The sequence below is a fragment of the Bactrocera tryoni genome, chromosome 4 (assembly GCF_016617805.1).
Source record: "Bactrocera tryoni isolate S06 chromosome 4, CSIRO_BtryS06_freeze2, whole genome shotgun sequence".
Taxonomy (NCBI): Eukaryota; Metazoa; Arthropoda; class Insecta; order Diptera; family Tephritidae; genus Bactrocera; species Bactrocera tryoni.
Genome location: NC_052502.1, coordinates 56,474 through 78,256, shown reverse-complemented (window position 1 = coordinate 78,256; position 21,783 = coordinate 56,474). Strand labels below are relative to the sequence as shown.

At 39.2% G+C, this 21,783-nt stretch overlaps 1 protein-coding gene across 1 annotated transcript in view; it reads left to right on the top strand.

Annotated features, from left to right (window-relative positions):
- The window catches only part of LOC120773539 (plectin), a 90,945-nt gene that overhangs the window by 13,190 nt on the left and 55,972 nt on the right, over nt 1-21,783 (top strand). The window contains exon 7 of the mRNA XM_040102497.1: nt 1,123-1,178. Within this exon, the coding sequence (XP_039958431.1) occupies nt 1,123-1,178 (56 nt within the window). The remainder of the gene's footprint in view (nt 1-1,122; nt 1,179-21,783) is intronic.

Sequence of the window (21,783 nt, the reverse complement as noted above, 5' to 3'; positions counted from 1 at the left end):
GAACCGACTTTTTTGCGATAGGATAATCACCTTTTAGTGAAATGCCTTGGAAAATATGAACATTAAGAGTATTTTCTTACCACGAAAGATGCTCAAAAATGTAGAAAGGACACATACTGATTTCAACTTTTAAAATCTAATTTAAGAACGTGTATTTTCTAACGATTCGGGAGGTTTATCGAAAATTATGTTTTTACCCAATTAGTTAGATAATTTAACGTCGCCCATTGTCAATGAACCGATATTTTCTAGCGCTTGAAGAAAAAGATTTTATTATGCACTGTAATCTCGGCAAACTTTCCTGGGACATTCCATTCAAAATGAATCCTATTAATGCTTTTTCCTTTAATCCTCATAAAGAATGTTTTTTTAGATATGTAGTTTTCAAGAAGAAATAAAATCCAAATAATTTAATGTAATGGCCAACAATTTAGCTTCTTGGTAAAGATTTTGCAATTATGTTTTAAAAATGACTTCGGACAAGAGACAGTCGAAGCTAGATCGAATAAACTCCAGTCGAGAGGCTCCAAATTCGGCCATTCTTTCCAGCAATTGGAACCATATATCAGCATGAACGCTCCGGATATAATTTTTCAAGGCGTCAATCATCTCGGAGTTACCTTCGTAGACAAACGATTTCACATAACCAAACGAAAAACAGTCGACCGGTATTAAATCGCACTATCATGGAGGCCACGTCAATTCGTTCGGCTTCAGTTTCTGCGCGAGTTTGGTTTTGTACGGCCAGAGTCTAAGATCCTTCCGCAAAATCTTCCAATCCTAACTTCGAAAAGAGTATTGCAGCATGGAAAACCCCACGCATAATAAATACCAAATAGAATAGGCAAACGTAACGGACGAATTGGGAACACAGAGCTTTTAATCAATATTAGTGAGTATTATCGTGAGTCAAGAAATATGTAGTTAATGAAAGAAAATTAGGTTAGAATGAGCATTGAGATAAGTTTGAGTGATATTAGAGATGAGTTAGCAATCAAAGTGACTGAGCGCGGCTCTTGAATTTATTAAGCAGTTTCGTGTATTTCCACAAATCGTATACAACAACACATACACTCTCTTCTTTTCTCTTTGAATCTTTCGAATTTCTCATACGATTTACAGGCAAGGAGGAGGAGCGACAGATGTTCCAGCAAATGCAAGCCATGGCCCAAAAACAGGTAATTACTGTTAAAGTTACCTTTTTCGAAAGTTAAACAAAATTTATCAGCGAAACGTATATTTATACAAAAATAAAAAAAACAATCGACAAATGCTTTTAGTAAAAAAATAAAAAAAAATTAATACGAATTTATGAAATTTTTCAAAGATTTCAAAACAAACACAAACTGATTAAATTTTTCGAATCAAAGGCTAGCAGGCACAAAGTCGCCGTAAATTAGCTTTGAACGCATAGAAATCACTACAACGCTGTTAAAAAATCCTTAAATTAGCCTTTTAAACGCCGCTTCTGCAGTTGTGTCTGCCGAAAAATAGCTAAAAGTGATTTCGTTTTCTATTGAGCGACGTTCGAATTTTCAATTGATGAACAAAATAATCATAAATGATAATAATAAATGTTTAACTTGGCTTTCAAATTATTAACGAACACACACACACATTCACAAAATGTTTCTTTGTCTTTCTGTTTCTGTTTCTGTTTCTGTTCGTGTAAAACTCGGACTACTCGTTTATTGTTAGTACTTTAGAAATTTGCTACGCAGTTCAATATAATTTTCTGATTACATGCTCTTACTTACTATATATTCATACATACATACACATCTGATAATGCGCCGTTATTTAGTGTAACAACAGCTATTTGTCGATAGAACTCATTATGCAATCAGTCGTCCAACGCATTCAAAGCGAAGCGAACACATTTTTACTCACGCTTCACCACTCATGCGATCATCAGCTCATCTGCCATGCAACAACCGTTATTTTTGTTGGTATGCATTTGAAAAAAAAAACGAAAAAAATTAAGCATTTTTGCAACATTACAATTAAGGATGCTGCGCATACATAAGTAAACACTTTTTTGTTGTTTTTGTTTTTGTTTTTGTTAAGAACACTTGCTTAGAAATCGACTCTCATCACATTAACTTAATGTTCAGTTTTCCCTCATTATTTCGTTGTTATTACTTTCGAGATTGTTGTTGCTTTAACTTGCATCTGAAAGTGTATTAAGCGCTTAAAAAAGAAACGAAAAAAAAAAATAACAAAAACAAAAAATTTAGAAATTTCAACGAAAAGTAATACTCGCTTAACCCTCTAGTGCGCACACATGCATCCGACGTAGCGACATGTGTGTCAGTGTTTGTGTAGCGTTCAACCATAAATGTTACCATACCCCTGCCCCCCTCCCCACTCCGCAGGTGTTCCAATAGCAAGTAATGAGTCAGCAAACAAATAAATAAATATTTCTACACGTAGCCATGTATGTGTGTGTGTATTGATAGAAGAAAAATTTTAATTTCCCTAAAATCCCTAGCTCCGAGTAGTCATCTAGCGCTCGCCTTTGCCAACACATACACATATTCACACACACACACACACGCCGGTGCATAAGTAGGTCTATAGTTTACCTAGGGCGCTGTGATATTGACATGGGGCAGCTACAATGCGCAGTGCACTGTTCCAGTTTCTGCATAAAAGCACACAACAACAATCACACACACACACACTCACATATTTACAGACGTACATATTTCCACTTTAGTGTTAACTGTACATCTTCTTAGTATTAGTTAGTAATCCTTATTACCAGTTTCTTAACACACACACACACACACGTGCAATCACATATTTCCAATATATTTTTTGTTTCAGTTTCGTAGTTCCAGTTTTTGGTTTTCGCAGCTTATCCTTGGCGCTACATGATATTTCGTGCGTTTCGACTTTTTTCGCTGCTTCACTCAACTCTCGCTCGAAGTATCTAACTACTAGATTTGCCGTGTACAAGTTCCATAAGTTTTGTGTTCATCTGCATAACAACACAATTCAATTTGATAGATTTCTTTGCCCACGCAGCCTCACCGTCCCCACTGCACTCACAAGCGCGTCGCTCACCCGCCTGCTGGCACTCAAAGGCGCGGACCAAAACTAAGAAAACTTTAATAATATGTTGCTGCAAACAACCAAAGCATCTCTGTGTTGTAGCTTTCCCGCCGCATCCACATGCATTTTATCGTGAAGCGCATATCTTGTATTCCCTGCCCCTGATTCCCGTCCTTGATGGCTGCGTCTACACAGAAACCCTAGTCTACATACTTGTGCTTAAAAAAGTCCCTTCACACACTTACGCACATACATTTATATATATACTGTACATATATATTTGTTCTTACAATCCGGCAGCTTTGTCTGCCCATTACTTTTTACACCGCTTTGTAGCAGTTATTGTTATTGTTCCTTTAGTTATTGCATCGTTTCGCACTCTGTGTTGCATACTTCGGTACTTTTTCTTCACTTTTGCATTCAGCGCTGCCTGGCGTGGCTTTTTGTTTTAAATCTCGCTCGATTCTTATGGTTTCTTTGCCTTTTAATATCTCCTTCGCCATATAATCTCACTTATTATGCATATTCCCCTCAGTAGTTGTTGTTTTTTATCAGTGTTTCTATTTATAACGGCTTGGTTTATTGCACGGCATTTCCACGTGGATTAAAATCTATTTGAAGTATATGGAAATTTCTAATTTATTCTTAAAAGAAATGGAGCGTTCGCATTTTCCAGTGACGGAGATAGCGCTTTGTGTGGATTATAGCGGTTTTAATGGGAAATAAGACCAAAATAAAGTTATTTCTTATTTTCTTTTTATTTTGATGATAATATTTCAAAGAAAAACGCACGTATAAAGCATAACGGTAAACTCCATTCACTGCCGTATGCCGTGACAAGAGTATGTAGCTTGATAGATATATTTACCGGGTCTTCAAGGGTTCTGCACTTGCTTGTTTTTGTTAGGCTGCGGTTGACCATAGATAATATGCTTTTATTTGGTTCCAGTCTACAGTAGACGCTAAAAAAAGTCAAACGTTTAATTTGGAGTTTAGTTAGTAAGAAAATAACTGAATTATACCATGTTCAGACAGACACTTAATCACACGATTTCGGCTGTTGAATGGATTATCCCACTAATCTTAAAAACTTATCAAGATTTCGCCATACAAAAATGACAGTTCCAAATCACTCCATTGAAATGATTTGAGACTGATCCACGCTAAATCTCTTTGTGCGACTCTGATTTTGCGCAATCTACTTGTCAGCACTGGAAAGCTGTTCATTATCACAGCTGATTTAGACACTACAAAGGGAAAAAAATGTAAACAAATTTTTTTTAAAGCAATGAATCTAATTTCATCTGAAAATCGACTTAATAAATGAAAAAATGCTTCCATTATTTCTATTATATGGAAAATATTAAAAAAAAGCCGTCTTTTTATTTCAAAATACTATATGACAATCTTTTCTTTTGGTAAATATTAAGCGATGTGAATTCTTGAATGACAATAACAGCTGTTTTTTGATCTTTCTAACGGCAGTGAGAACACTGTTGGGTTATGAAATGCTTAAATATAATCTAATCTTTTAAATTTTTGGTCTGAACATGGTATTAACCTAGGATAAGTAATAGGACTGAGGATATATGTATATACAGCTAAGAACGTCGCTTTTTTATGATGCCTAGAACTGTTTAGTATGGATGAAATAATTCTCGCAAATCTACAATACGGTTTTAATCTGCCTTAAATATGTTTTGGTAGATTTTATCACTTGCAATCAAATCATCGATGGATTGACCAGAGAAAAATACTTCAATTTCAGTCCAGCGAAAGCTAGATGTCTCTCCTCCCAACAACACTTCAAGATTTTTAACCTCAACATGATTGTGTGCCCACAAATTAAGGTTCAGTTAGATAGAGAGATTAAGATTCAAGGAATGCACTGCGACCTGTTGTCTATTGTGCTCACTGCCAATATCGCAACACTTCGTTTAGGCCAGCAAAATTAACGATGTTGGAAAGCCCTTAGGTTTATGACTGTAATGTATACTCACATAAGATTTATTGGCTCGATAGCCAGACTCCTTCTTCTTGCTAGAGCGGGGCAATCTAGGAGTATGTAATCTGTGACGCAATATCCTGAACTGTCCAGCTGACACCTTATTTGGCATTTCTCTGTGAAGAGTAATTAGTTCTTTGAATCGTTTTTTATTGAACACTCGCAGAAATAGACTCGCCTGTCGAAACCCAGACGCTTGTTGCCAGTAACGTTTTCTGTAGCTTCACACGTAAAGTGTGGGTACCCACAGCGAAGAATGGTTCCGGCCCTAATGGACTGGTTGCCACAGCTGGTTTCGCCTAGGAAGCCAGTCAACTAATTTGCAGTGATGACTCGATGTACGGAATTCATGCTGGCAGGATGTTATTTTCAGTAAGCATTTATATGCACTCTAGTACCATTTTTGATTTGATTTCAACAGACAGATGCTGCTTGATTATCACTGAGATTGACAATTCAGTCTAGTTCTAGTTTTTCTCTAGAATAACTTCTGCTCATTTGCTAATGGTATAGACCCAAGCTTGAACAATTCTAGGAAACCAGCCCATGAGCACTGACAGTTTCGTAGGTGGTCTAATTACCATTCACCTCAACCCTTGCGCAAATTTTTGCAAGGTTATGATGTCATACAAAGTGTTCTCAAACTTTTGTCTTGCTATAATGAAAATGTTATTTCCGTAGCCTGAGCAGCGGTCGGTTCCACGGTAAGCCACAAGAGTCTGAAAGAGTGCTTTCTTAACCATTGGAGGGAAATCAACACAGTTCTTCGAATTTACAATGTTTTGGCAATTAATTTATGACCAAAGGATATTATTCGGCATACATAAAATAGTATGCTACAACTATATGGAAAACCCTATTAAAAATAAAAAGAGTTCTTTAGTTTTTTGAAACATTTAATAATGGGGAATAAAAAGTTGGCCACATTTCAGGACATCAGGTATTTATTCTAGCTCAAAGGACTTCAAATTAGACCCTTAGACAGACTTGGGTCTTAATTACTGCCCATGAAAGTCGAATGTGAGAGTCTTCTTGTTCTATCTGCTAATGCGATTCGAGATATTTCGTATGTAATTTTTGTATCCGCATTGTGTTATAATACTTTTAGAACGAGCTCGCAGCGCAATTTTATACTTTTTTCGGCTATCTCTAATTGAAGCTCTTCCAATACAATTATAACTGTATTTTTGATTTCATTTAAGCCTATATTTCTCTTATATTAATATGCATGTCAGCAGGAACAGTTACTTAGGCATACATGTTGTCACATATATAGACATTTAGTTGACAGGAAGCTATTAGGGAGAAGACAACGGCAGCGAAGTTCAGCTGTTTGTAAGCGGAGACCCAAAAACGAAGCGGAGGTCATTCCGTGTGTGAATAGATTGATTTCGTATTTCGTGGAATGTTGCACTTTAAATTATCACGTGGCAGCACAAATGGGTGGCAAGTGCATGTGGCGAAGAGAAAGTTCTTCACCGCGATATGAGCTGAAGTGTTCAAGCGTTGATGAGTGTTTGTTAGTGGATAACTGCTTTAAAACACCAACTTGCCTTAGTTCACGGACGCGCGGGCTCAGCAAGCAGCCGCACTTTGCGCGACAACAACAAGCTTGTAAACGAATTTCATTGATGCAGGGATAAAGGGGAATGCTGCGCTCGCTTATGTGCCTTAGCTTTTCGTGCTGACTGTCAGCTGGACACTCTTGCGGCTGAGTGAAGTGCAACACACCGAGTGTGTCAGGAAAAATGATAGCCCAAAACAAGCAGAGAAAATGGAAACCCCGAAAAATTAGGTCACTAATAATTGCGTGGTAATAGAATATAGCTTTATGCAGCAGCGGATTTATTGCCTTGCGGGTATAATGTCGCTATGAAATTGTATAACAGCGAGTGGCCTGTAATTGCATTATACGAGCAGCAAACGCTGCAAGAAAGTCGCACGCGAGCAGCCGGAGCGCGTGTAAGGCCGGCGAATACTTTATAGATTGTCTTAAAGTTCGCTGCAACAATGCAGTTTGGAGAATTATTGCCAATAAGGCGTTGCTCGTTAGAGCTCACCAGTTCACCAGCTGCGTGTAACAATTTTATCTTCTTTGTTGCCCCTCCTGTTGCGTGTCAGGCGCGGTGCTCGCACATACCCATGAGTGTGTCTTAATAAAATGCCTTTAAGGCGCAGCGTGTGGACTCATGTGTGTGTCACATTTAATGTCCTCAACGATACATCACAATTTTTTATGTGCATACATACATGCATATACATACATATATACCTAGTATGAGTGTGGTTGTGTAGTTTTCCGCTAATTTCGCTTCCCGCTTCTCACTCGCTCTCTTGCTTGCCAGGCGCATTGTCCGAGTCGAGCGCTCAAGCAGTCTGCCGGCTGTGAAATCACCCAATTCGCATGCAAAGCCGTCGCACTGACTTCCTTTTCATGGCGCCAATGCGCCCTCCGCCACCCTTCCGTGTTCGCCACATCAAAGTGTTTTGTGCGTCGCTAACCCATCTCGGAGCCAATAATTCTACACGCAACGGCATGTCGCGTACTCAATGAAAGGGTGTAGTGAAGTAATAAAATTCGGTGCAAAAAAGAATATAAGGCACTAAAATCAGTCAAGCGTTTCGCCTTATATAATATATGTGTATGTGTGCTCATATGTGTTGGTGTAGGTTCATGCGTTGCTAAGTCGAAGGACGTTTGCAAAACACAATCCAACCGAGATGCTTGCGGCTTTTCCTTTAAAGAATTAAAGCTTTAAACGAGGAAAATATATGAGGACAAATATTCTAAAATCTAGTTAAGAATAAAACGCGCTAAGTTCTACAAGACACCGTGACTGATAAATTCGTACGGCAGTCAGTTGTCCGTAACTGGAACGAATCCTGATTTTATTCCATCCAAATACTATCAGCAAGACAACGTACTTCAAAAATATAAAAAAAACTGTTTTCTGAAGCGGAGACAACAAAAATCCTTACAGGGTCTAGTACCCAAGTAAAGAGCAGAGCGACTTTTGGCACTATATGCAATGCGTTGTGAGACCATTGTGATGCATAGAATTCCTAAGCAGGGATCAAAAAGACCGTCGCATATCGATAAAACGCCTAAAGCCTGCCACAAATTTATTGAGACGTGTTCACGGAAAGTATGGCAACCAAGATGCTTCAATATTAGTCTGGCGAACGTTGGACAGTTGAAGAGATGTGTGTCATCTCAACTTTTTCCTTACAATTGTGACAAGTTGCGTCCTCCAAAAAATCTAGCATTACCACGTGAGTGCGTGAGTGCCAATGGGACGGTGTCCAGCTAAGATAGCTATCATTGCTAAAAGCAACCAACTAAATGAACCAGAAGGCTTTCACAGCCTTTCTGATTATTAACCAAGGCTTTCTCAATTCGCGTGATACGCGTAGATTCAGCTCGCACGATACCTGTAGAGGCAGCGCTCGAATGCACAACGACAAAGGAACCCCTGCTCATTCCCATGCTGAATGGTTTTAGGTAAGGGTACCGTTTCGTACTAACTCATTGACCCGCGAACCAGACAAGTTTAGTTTGAAAGTAGCTTGATGTCATGAGAGTGAGGTAATGCGCTACTTGACGAGCTTTGACCACAATGTCAGCCAGCTTAAGGGCTGTAAAAAAACCGCTCTTCGGAGAAGGATATCTGCTGCTACCTCTATGGCTTCCACTTCTTTATGAAAGACGCTACAGTGGTCTGGTAGTCTAATAGTAATAGAGTGAACTTAGAAATCCCGAGGTCCAAGTACTTTATATCTTCGACCGCGTGAAATTGAGTTACCCCAATATAGGAAGGATTTATACCTCCAATTAAATAATACCACTTCACTGAGATATCCTTAGGTTAACTCATAAAAGGTAAAAAAGAAAGAAAGAGAGAAAGAGGGAAATTCAGACTCTGAAACTCTCCAAGTTTCTTGAGTTTTATTTAGATCCGGGATTAGAACAGTTAAAATTATGCCGCTAAAACTTCCCAATCTACATTCCACCGAGTAGAGCAAATATACTCGACCACATTCACCTGGGGTCATAACAGATTTGTGTTGAAATATTTTTATTCTGTTATAAATTAAATAATGAGTAAATTAAATATATATAAATGCGAGCGTTATGAAGCGATGAACGGGAAAAAGAAGAGCTGAATTTTGAAGGACTAAAAACGGCTTAGCTAGATTTCCAGCGAAAATCATAAAGAAATAGGTTATACATATGACAAAATTGTAGGCGATAAAAAGATCTACAATCCAATCCTTCGTTTACTTCTTCGAGTCTTATAGTCGTATAACAGAGCCTTTCGATACTCAGTACCTCCATCTTTAAGATACCTGGGGCCCTATTCTGTATCTCGATTCGTAAATGTATTCTATTCGAAATTCGGATCGATTTTATAATTATGCGAAAGTTGGATCACCCTGTGCGAGAATAAATTCGTACCATTTTCGTTTTTGCTTTCTGCAACTCAAAAGCTAACGAATATTTTATTCGAAAATTGGCTTGAAAATCCGAAAATCGGCTGGAAAATCCGTAAATCGAGTTACAGAATATCAAAAATCCGAATTCGAATAAACTTTTTTTCGAATTGAGTTACAGAATAGGCCCCCTGGCTAAGCGCCGACGAAGGGTCAGCGAAACTAACAAAGAATTTTCAAACAACATTTTACTCCAAAGTACGCTTGTTTACGGTTTGACTTCAGGCTCACTTCATTTACTGTGAACTGCATTTGAAAGCGAGGAAAAGCAGGAGACCAAGTCGCCATCGTAATTGCGAATATTTTGTTTGATTGTAATCGTGATTAAGCGCCTCTCAAAGTTGCCACTTTATTGTTGGCCTCCGTTGCCAATTACCTTTTCGCGCTTTCTGCACGCACTCTCAGCCCAGCACAACCACTTGATTTCTAATTGTAGGCAAAATTAACCAAGCCGGTACAGACGATACCCGCTCTGTCGCCACCTCTGCTGCTTCTGCTCTGAGGAAACCTGAAAGTGTTACTACATAACTTCTTTTGTCCGCATTTAAATTAATTTCCGCGTATAACATGGTTAAACATTTCTAATGCTGCCAAGACAAGAGGTGCACAGGCGGAACCTGAGTCTGCCAGAGCCCATTTGGCGCTACTTAACGATCTACAAACGCCCAGTAGCGCCTACTCCACACATAAATAATTGCGCATAACCATAAATGTATAACTTATAATTTGTGCCAAATGCGAAAAAGTGTATATTTTTTTTGTTGTTTTGGAATGTACGAGTACAATGTGCGCGGCTACAAAGTGTCCACGAGCATGCCAGGCATGTTGGCACCGAGCTGGCCCAGCCGCCACTCTGTAATAGCCATTGAAGCACACTCGCCTTCGCCTCCGCCATCCGTCATCCGTAAGTAAACAAAATAACGCAAAAGCCTTGTACTTTACATGGCACCGCACCGCATAGCCCCCTTGCCTTCAGCGTGTAGGTGCTGCCCACGCCCCTGGCCGCTGCTCATTTCGAACTTCCAATACCGAGCAGTCGCCGTCAAGCATATGAAACTTTCACCCACAACGCGTCCTCCACAATTTGATAGCACAAACACACACACACACACAAAGGTGGAGGTACAATTTAACATGCCCTTGAATCCGTTGCGGCACACAATGCGCGAATTATACGCACAGCCTGGCGTGCGCTTTCCACTGTTCTTTGCGTTGCGTGGCGCAGTAAGGGACGCGGCGAGACGCGCGTGTGAACGGATATAACTAAATGGCACGAAAACGGCACTGGCGCGGATAACCGCGGCGCTGGCGGCGGAAAGGGGATTAATGCGAGCGCAATAATAATAAAAATTTGTTGTTAACAGTTGTTGCTGTTGTTGCTGTTAGTGTTGGCATTTTAATGTTGTGCTGTGCTCGTTGCTGTCACTGCTGCTGGCACTATTTTTCGGTGCTTCTTGCCGTCGTCCAAATTGAGCATCGACTTTGTTAATGTTGACGTCGATTTTCATTTCCCACGCTCGTTGTTGCTATTGTTGCATTAGTTGTGCTTTTTGTTACCAAGTATATATAAAATGTCTATTTTCAGTCTCTTTTCATGAGCATATAGTCGTACAGAGTATCTCGCTGTCAGTCAACAAATTGCGAAAATACAAGTGTCTCGTTATGTCGCTCATACGCCCCGACGTACACATATTCGCTGCTGTTTAGTTGGGCTATTTGGTTGCTCATACGCCATGTACCCACCCCTTACGTACCACATTATTTGTACTTTTCGAAAGTTTTAATCATTATGTGTTTGGCGTATTTTCACTTGGTTAAAGTAATGTTTACAGTTAAGGCTCCTTTGTACACAAATAAAAATAATTTAAATTATTATTTTTAATATACATATTAAAACAACAACAATAATTTATCATATTATGCGAGGTAGCATTAAGGCGACCACAGCGGTACTATTATGTTTGTATTCAAGTACTGGCATTTTATAAAAATGTTAAATTTCTCAAGAAACTTGAGTTGTGTGTTCTTATTCAAGCTGTAAGCAACGACGAAATGCAGCAGTTTCCTTCTCTTTATGGTTGAAAGGCGTATTGAGCAGCATTTACTAACTTCATCAATGTATCCTATAATGCTTTAACAACAACAACAACCAATGTATTCTTGGTTGATTACTTAAAGCCTTACAGCTTATGATAGCTTCTAGGTTTGAGAATTTTAGCGAAGCTTACATAAAAGATTTTTTCAAAGTTTTGGAAAAGTTGAGTGTAGTCAAACTAAGCTTCGCAGAAAACGATGCCTCTGCTTTGTCTCCATAATCCAATTGCCGTAATATTTTATATATTTTTTTTTTTCAAATTTGAGGCTCACTTGGCAGTTGTTTCTAAAAGAATACTCTATAACTGATATTCGTGTTTTTATGTATTGCTTCAAAACAAAACACTGGTCAGATACGAAAATGGCAGTTTTTGTCTAGATGTTAAAGTGTGCCATTCAGTTTTTATATCAACGATCGACCGCTTTGAGCCCTGCACTTTCGAAGTCATTGCATGCCATAGATTTCTATTGTTCACTTAGTATGTTCTACTGTACTAGTGCTACCTGTGCCAAACGTGTAGTGGCCAATAAAATGGGTAGTTCTCTAAATCAAATAAGAACTTTGTAATATAGTTGGAAGTTAAATATCTACTCAGTGTTGGTGTTTATGAGAAATTCGGTTTGCAATGACAGCAAGGAAGCCTTCATATATATCGTGAGGGAGAAGAGGGCCACAATGAGAGTTTCCATTTATTTCGAACTTCTGCTAGCCTTGACTACAACTTTTTTTGACGTTAACTACATCGATGTCCAAATTTTTTCTCCTGGTTGGAATGGATCGGCCTTTCCGTCGGTTGCCTTGGAAATTCCGGCCTGCAGCGCTCCAGGTGGTTATGCCTGGACCTAATCTCTAAAGATGCCTGTGGCAACACCATTTTCATTTAAGAATTTCGGCTAACATAGGTGTGTGTCCGTGTTGAAAATGATAACGGGTCACAAGAGCCGTAAAAATTGCAAAGGCATCGGCTTGTGAAAATATATAGTTTTTCGAAGTCAGCAGCTGCGAGGTTTCATGTTGATATAGACGTGTGGACTTAACATTTCAGCAAAGAAGCCTTAAACTTACAACTCGCATATATTATAACGGTGAATTCGCTCTGGCAAAGTAAGCTTATTCATTCCGTAAGAGATCACAAAACATAAACAGGGTTTATACAAGTATTCTTGTTTATAAATTTTTCAATCCAGTGTGTCAATATATGGTCAATTTAATGTGAATTCGTAAACAAAAATCTGACCTTCTAACTAAGGAGTGCAACACCCTGCAAAATGCACTGTTTTTAGAGGTCCTTCAACGTCCAATTAGGTTAGGTTAGTTTGTACATCCGGCCAGTCACGCCATATATAGACCTATTGGTCCTTAGTAATGCCAGCTGGAGACTCTGATTAATTTGAGCTAACGTATTTGCCCTACGGGACGTTAATGTTTTTTGCTAACTTTAAGAGCGACTTGACGATTTCAGTACTTTGTTTGGTCTATTGAACTGCGAAGGAATTGTTCAAGCATCTCTTTCATGCCTACTTCCTTGCTCTTTCTACATGAATCATCGTCACTAAGTACTGTAATACCTGGAAATTACTGCAGTAATCCAGAAGCTTGAAGAGTCGTCCAAGATCCAGCTGCGGTTCCGGTATAGATGTTGTTCCTCTTTTAGTTTTTTGAGGGATTGAAAAAGCGTAAGGGTACTCGGTTTATTATCGAGCTATGCTAAGAGGTTCTTGAGGAGCATTCAGCCAATCTTGCAGCTAATTTTGCCGCTGAGATTTTTTCTGCAAACTATATGCTATATATATGTATGTTATAATGGAAGCTTCCCAGACGGGTTTCCAAACTCCTAACGATTGCGTCATTGGAGGCATTATTGAATACTCCACTTATGCCAAGAAATACTACTTGGTTATATGCCTAAAGCTCTAAAGTTCTTTTTATATATGGAGTTAGGGAGTGAAGTGTGCTCTCCGCATATTGTCATCAAGCAAGATACCAGCGTTTCTGATATAATAGCTTGTCAAAAAAGTCTTGCGGTATTTTCGCTAGTTGGCGCTGAAAGCGCGTAGTTCTAGTTTTATTCGTCGCATCGGGTCATCGCATAAAATCGCTGAAAGCGACCGGCATAGTAGCAGCCGTAGCATTGGTCAAGAGCTGGGCATGAGTCATCGAAAATTCATTTCAATTTCAATAAAAAAAAAAAACGCAATAAAAATACCGCAAGACTTTTTTGACAACTCATTATCATCCATGGATTTAATCGGTTCGAAGCCGTTGATTGCTCAAAGTGTATTGCCTTTCGTTTTGATATCGGAAGGAACGTTTTAGACGCTATCTCTTACAGGTTGGAAATTTGTAAGGTCATTGTGGAAAATTATTTTCGCATTATTCCGCAACAAGAATGACAAATCAGTTAATATATAGGCCTACAATTTATCAAATTCGTTAACAAAAAAGCTGTGATTTTTATCATTTATTTAATTTCTATACACATTATTTTAAACGAAATAGAGATTCCTTCGCTCTTAAAACACACCCTTTATACCTCTAAAAACATTCTTCATGCAAGCTGTTAAATATGCATTCCTAGTCTCCATTACATGGTTCATGAAACCGCCTTGCCTTGTAAACTTATTGATAATAACTCTTTCGAATATCTCACATAAAAATCCCACAACTCCAAGTAGTGAATAGCAAAGGACAAAATAATTTACTTAGATAGATAGTACAGAAATATTCACAGCATATTAATTTTCATTTATATCTAACCGTTATTTGACCCTGAACGCGCCAGGTTGATTTGGAGAAGGAGATTAAGAAATTCGCCAATGAAGAGAAGGGGGTAAGTTGCGCTGTCGCCTTACAAAAATAAGCAAAACAAAAACGCACTCAACCAGTAAGCTTGAACGAAAATATAAACAACAACACAAGCACACAAGAAAGGATTTACAAGGCAAAAACCAAAACAATTGCAGCACGCTTAATTAACGTCCAACTGCTGTGTGATTAGTGCTGGCGCAAATTGTAGGGTCCTTGAGCATTGGTAACTTGTTAACGCTCGGCATTAAGTATGTTTCGTAAATAGCTTGCTTCGCGTTGCTTTCGCCACTTTAGCTATGCATTAGCGCTGGAATGCGCTGCCGCTGTGTGTGTGTGTGTGTGTGTGCGAACATTTGACGCCCATTAACAATTTCATAAATAACAAGGCCTCGCCGTAAGCAATTGCCTCCACACTAACACATTTCACTATGCTTGTACACACATACACACAAACACTTAAACAAGCGAGCAAATGCTGTGTATAACGGTAGGCTAGAGCGTCAGTTTGCAGGAAATATTTATGCAAAATTGAGTGCTGTTTGTTGTAGCAGTGAAAGCACAAATGCAGGCAGTCAATTAATTAGATTTAAATGGCCCCTTTCATTCATGCACTCACACCGCCCTATACATGCACACATGCGCACATATACACACCAGCGCGGCAGCGCGCGATTGTTTGGCTCAATATATGCAGGTGTGTGTGTGTGTATGTGTGTGCGCTTGTTTTGTAGGTCAAAATTAATAATGAATGAGTTCACGTTTCAAAACAACAAATCACAAATCATACAGCCCCACCCCCCTGCACCACGTCACTCAATGCCAAACATCGATTGTCTGCCTCGCAATGTACAGCAACACATCCATATAAACTCAGCTTGCGCAAGCGGTCGTGTGTGTTTGTGTCATGCCGTTTTGTTGCCATTTCGATTTGAGTTCGTACAGTAAATAAAAGCAGTGACAAAGTTGAAAAGAAATATAATTTAGCTTCATTTAACTTGAACTTTTTGAACATGCAATTGTCGGCGCACCTCCAATACCGCCAAACACGTGATACGAACGCGCGCAACGAGTGCTGCAGGCAGTTGGAGTGCTTCGTGGCTGTCGCTGCGCCTGTTGGTAGGCAACAGTGTTTGGCTGACGCATATATACGTGTGTGTGTGTGTGTGTGTGTCAGCCGGTGGGATTACAAAACCGAAAATAAATTGAATTTACAATTCATGCACAAAGCAAACAAATTGCTTTACTTTGTCAACACACAAAGTGCACCGTCATTCACACAGTCGTTATTTCACATACACACACATGCATACACGCGCGTGTGTACGTCGAAAGCATATGTTTGAATGCATTAATACCCAGCAGCGAGGCAGAGGAGACTCCTCGTGCCTATCTCAAACACAACGCTTGATGTATTTACAGTTACGCGGCTGCTATGCGCGACCCACCAACGCTTGCGGCCTGTGCCTATGTGGCTGTGTCTTTTTGAAAGGCATTTTTGCTAACTTCTTAATTAAATAAGCCAATAGTGCCAAATGCAAGCTCAGAAATACTAAATCATAATTTTATTTAGCGCACACATATGAAAACATCACAGAGCGCTCAATGACTGGTGCACTTCATTCATATGTCGAGGCGTTTAAACGGCCTTCGTGTAGTAAGGGGTCATAAAGCGTTTTGGTTTTGGTGGTGCCACAGTTTGCTATTCTAGCACAATAAAAGGCACCATCAACATCATAATACTTCAGAATGGAAAAGTTGTTCGCAAGTTTTTAGGTAGGCAGCTTTTTCTCTGTTGCACTTCCATTGAGTTATATGTATATTGGCGGGTCCACTATTTCCCTAATTGATTTTATGCAAATGTCTCCTGAAGTTTCAGTTTTTGCGCTAAAAATAAGTATTCAACGTAAACAGCTCTTTATTAACATTCAGACCGTGCATAAATCATTTTTTAATGTTTTGCCTAAAGCAAGTGAAGCAGTTTTTAAAGATTATGTACCTAATAAAAAATTGTGCACTCTATAAAAATGCCAGAATGATTTCTTTTATAAGAACAGTGCTTTAAAAGTTATACCAGTTAAACTTATAGTACATCAAATGAATTGAGCATTCATACAAGTGATTCATACAACCTGTGTTGCTCATACGACATGGTGTACTATATGAATACAGTTAGGGTTTTCACAAGTCTCATAAAGTTATAAATTATAACGACTCGAAAACATAGCATTGAGAATTGTAAATGTGCAAGCTCATTTTTTTATGAAATCCAACAACAATTTTTTAAACAAGTGTAAAAATTTATAATTTTACGATTTTATGATGCTTTACGACGTGTTGTGAGTACCCCAAGTATATTTGATGCATAAATATCGCATCGTATAACTTTTAAATCAGTGCTTTTATGGAAAACGAAACACACCGAAACTTTTTGGAAGACTTTTTTACTAGAATATTTCTTGTATTGCAGATGTATTTGTTGTGGAGATAAAAAATTTATTGCAAAATATTAAAAAAAAAACATTATAAAATAGATATAAAAAAAGTCAACTGATTTAAGCAGTGTCTAAATGAAATAAAGAGCTTATGTACATTGTAAAATTTTGTAGGCTATAACAGCTAATAATACTTAATACTACTAATATTATAGCTCTAAAATAAGATATATTATGAGGCTGATATTCTGAAACTGCTTGCATTCATATTAGGTGGAGTTCATGAGCAACACTTTTGTAAAAAAGTTTTCAATGATTTGATATTTCTATTTTATATATGCTATTGCTTCTAGCAGCCAGAGCAAACCAACTTGCTCATATTTTCTATACCCCTCTGTGGCTCAGCTGATCGTCATAATAATAATACGGAGGTCATTTGAAGAAATTCTGAAGTTAAAATAGTAATTTCGGTGTATGCATTATGATAATTATCGGTATTTATTGGTTGAATATGCAACTGAAATATTCTAAGCTGATCTAGAAACAAGCAAAAATAATAAAAAGTTATAAAAGGATCTTTATACTGATTTTGATAGGAGTTTTTATGACAGCTATATGCTATAGTGGTTCAACCTGACCAATATATTCGGAGGTTGTCCGCTGCTTCAGATAATAATACTTGCCAAATAACTTGGAGATATCATGTGAAATAAAACAACAATTTCATGCAAGCACTTTATTGTAATGTAATGTAATCCAAGTAAATTTCAAATTACTCACTCCTTGAGCCACCGCAGAGGTACCAAGGTAGTTTCTTGCTCGGATTGTGACTGGTGATGAAGAATGGCTCAAAAATGACAACTCTGAACGCAAAAAGTCATATGTGAGGCCTAGCCAACCAGCTAAGGCAACATACATGCCGACAACGCTACGCTCTGTGTTTGCTGGGAAGAGAAGGGCGTGTTTGTATGTCAATGGGAAACGCTTTACACAACAGCTTACCAATATGAAGCGAGCTATCGCCAAAAACCTAGAGTTTGCGTATAGACACTAGGCAATAAATTTTCCTTCATGACAATGCTCAGCGCTTACCTTTTCTGACCACCAACTTTCCAGTGTATGCAGCACGTCCTTACTGGTATGCGTTTCACATCGAAATGCTTTACTTAAAATTGATTAGATTTATTCTCTCGCGCCAAGCCGGCAGCGTTCTCTTGGTATGGAATTCACAAACTTCCATAAAGATGGAAAATTGCTATAGCTTCAGAAGGTCAGTACCGCAAAACATGGTTATTGTGTATATGAGCTTTATAGTTGTGCAAAATAAACGAATTGCTAACATACAAATCCAGTACTTGGAAAACTTGCATTACTTCTCCTCGCCTTTTCTACGGGCTCTAGGATGATCATGCCGAAAATACATGCTACATGCAACCACACAGAAGGCAAAGAGAATATACAAAGAATACGAAAAGTAAAGTTATCATAAAAATTGCTTAATTCTAGTAACTATGCCTTTCTGGAATATATAGCATTAGCTGATGTCTGTTAAATTGCGCTTTTTTATCTCTCGCAAAATATGCACATAATAGTAGACATTGACATTAGAATTCGCACACAAACATACACACAATTGTTATTATGTAAAAAGTGTCAAGCTTATTTAACTCATTGGCAAGCAACGCTGCACGCAGGCGCAGCAAGCGCAGCAGGGGGAGCAGAGCTAATGTGTGCTTTTATTTTTAGGATTTTAATCAGCACTTATGGCATATGCTGCAAAGTCAACACAAATGTCCATGAAATCACGCACACATATGCAAAGACAAGCAAGAATGCTTATTACCACACACAGACACAGAGTCTCATGCACGTTCTCGAGCTAACGGCAATTAAAGGTTCTAAAGTTTGTTATAAACTTCAGTGAAAATTGTGGCATGCAACAATAGCAAAGAGCACGCAAAATGCAAACAAGCTGGAGCTCCAATGCGTGGTGATATGAGCATTTCGCAGGGTGGCTCATGTAAAATAATTACACGATCTGCCGCTAACATTAAAGTACGAGCTACGCAGTGTCGGCGACAATGAGCTCTCAGCGCTGTATGATGAGTACAGTTGCAGGGGCAACGCGACGGCCGCAGACAGCATCATAAAACATTCACTACGGTGGCAGTGAAGCTGCGTGTGCCACAAATGAAGGGAAGTAGAAGAATTATGCAAACAAGCCTATAATTTCAGCAGTGCTTGTGTTTGGGTGTGTGTGCGTTGGCTGATGTCGCTTCTAATTACATTGAAAGCCAGCGGCACAGACGCCCACAAATTCCTGCAGCAGCTTGTGGCATGCGTGTGTGAGTGTCACAAGTAAGTAAAGTTGCTCATACGCCAGGTGGGGCGGTCGGCAGGCATTGCGCTCGCCTTTCTTTCGGCTTACTTCACCGCAATTCTTATTTATTAAAAAGTTGCGCCGCTCGTAATTACATGCCACAATGCTACCGCCTCGTTGTATGCATGTGAGCGCGTGTGCGTGTGTGTGTGGCGGTGGTTTGCCTGCAGCGCGCTGTGAAGTTGTCGCTTGAAGTGCCTGGAATTGAAGTAAAATTTAAGTGGTGCATACAAAGTGAATGAAGTTCAGCATGCCGCATGCCACACGCCACATGGCTTACGTCACATCAGTCGTGCATGCAACTAAAAGCAGACATTTCTCCGCACATTTATGCAACTGAGTGTTTGCAATTTGCATAACAAAACGCTGCACAATGCTTGTCTGCGTATGTTGCATGCGGCAAGCGGGCGGTGAGCGCGGTGAGTGGCAAAGCACAAATGGCGAAAAAACGACAAATAATAATGATTACATTCGGTGCTAACGATTGTAGTGCCGTGGCGGCGGCATAAAGTACAGCCGAACAATGTGCCACATTAGACGCTACTCACTTGCAACGTGCAACAAAAAACAGCTAGCGGCAGCAGCAAAAAAGCAAAAAAGTAAATTACGAAAAAGTAATGGTAACTGTAAATAAACATGCAAATAAATGAAATGCAAGACAGACAACACACACACACACACGCACACCCGTCTATGCACCCACCCACCTTCGCAGGCAACAAGCAACGGCTGCGCCAAAGAAACTTAAACAGAAAAGTGGTAAAAATGCAAACACCTGCTCACCATATTTGCATACAGTAAATATATGCGAGTGTGCGCGCCCGCCGGCTTGGTTACGAAAGCGGCGCTGTGGGCTCCGTGTCGCGGCTGACATTGGCGCTGGTGCAACGCTGGGAAGCAATTTAAATTTAAATGTCAAACTATTGATTTATCGATAGTTAGTTGCGTTTTCCCCACATGCTGTATGCCTGAGGATAAGCGCAGCTACCGCTCGCCAGTTGTCGAGTTACGCCCTCAGCTGCACGCGCGCGCGCCTCCACAAGCGCTTGCAGATAACGGACAAGTATATGCACCTGCAATTACACGAAAGTACATTGTTCCTCGCTGCATTTACATAAGCGCTACACACCCGCACACACAGCCGCGCGCTCATTTGCATAGCCGCGCCACTTTGGCAAAGCGAATGATCTTTCGACGCCGCGGGCAGTAGCGCGAATTCAGTGTAACGTCTTCCGTGCACTGGCTGAGTACGACTCGGGCGCGCGCGGCAATCGCTCCTCCTTAACCGTGCATTCAAGGATATCGCGTTTGATGGCTCTATCATGGCCACGCAGTAAACTTTGCCGAGCACTTACTCGTACTTGTAATGGCGAAAATTGGCGCTCATAAGTGGTAATCAGCGCTCCGCTCGTTTGCTGCTCTGAGATTGCTTTCATAAGCATTCACTTAGCAATAAAAAGGTGCCGTAAAATTAATGATTGCAGTTGGTGAAATTGATTTACCGAAAGTTCGCAAATAGCGTGCAGATTTGCGTATGACAGCTATAAAGAAGTTGACGGTTATTCCTGAAATTGTGCTGGAGGGGATAGTTGGATTACAAAGACCTTTTATTCAAATCACAAAAACTTAAAAGTCGCGCGAAGTGATAATCGCTAAAGAAGTTAGAAGTACGGACTTTATTTTCTAATTATTAGCTATTGTTCTGAAAAGGTAAGTGCTATTTATTGTAATGCACTTAAGGGCTCTACTCAAACATACGTTCTGTCTCGTCTTTAAGTCATAAATACTAACGCGTCTTTTATACCGCTGATCCGTCCACTTATCCCTAGACATTCGCTCTGTTGGGAGCTGTTTTCTGATAAAAAAGAAAAAAAAGAAATTTTTGGGTTTGTTGCTATGAAAATTGTAACTTGACGCTTCGGCATTTCATTCCTTTCTCAAACTTGACAATGTGCTAAGAATAGATGTTTTTATGTAATTTGTATTTAATTGGATTTTGGTATTGTATACTTTTATTCTCCAGAAGAATTATTAATCTACAGCAGGTATCTTGGGTGTCACGAAAGTTCATCGCCTGACATTTTCTAAGAATATAAAAGCTTCTTCCAGAAAGAGTCTTTCATTTACATCACCTTTGAGTATGGTATCAACAAAAACATATCTTTATGAAATTGGAAAAGGAAATGCAGAAAACCCGATTTGCTTACGCAGAGTAAACATTTTAAAAGGTCAATATCAGCTAAGCGTTAAAAATTCATTTACTGAGTGAAGTCCTTAAATACAAAAAGTTCAGCAGAATTTATGGTTGCGAAGCACCACTGGACGTTAACGAGTACATTTTCAGTCACAAACGCTTGAAGTGACCAAATTTTTATTTAAATGAGCTTAATATTTTAACTGCCACTCTATAAGAATTATTCAACTACTGTTTGGTCGGTGAACTCCTCGACTCTTTTATTAAAAATATAGCCTTATTTATGCACACAAACTTCTTCTAAAGTATTCTAAAGCCGAA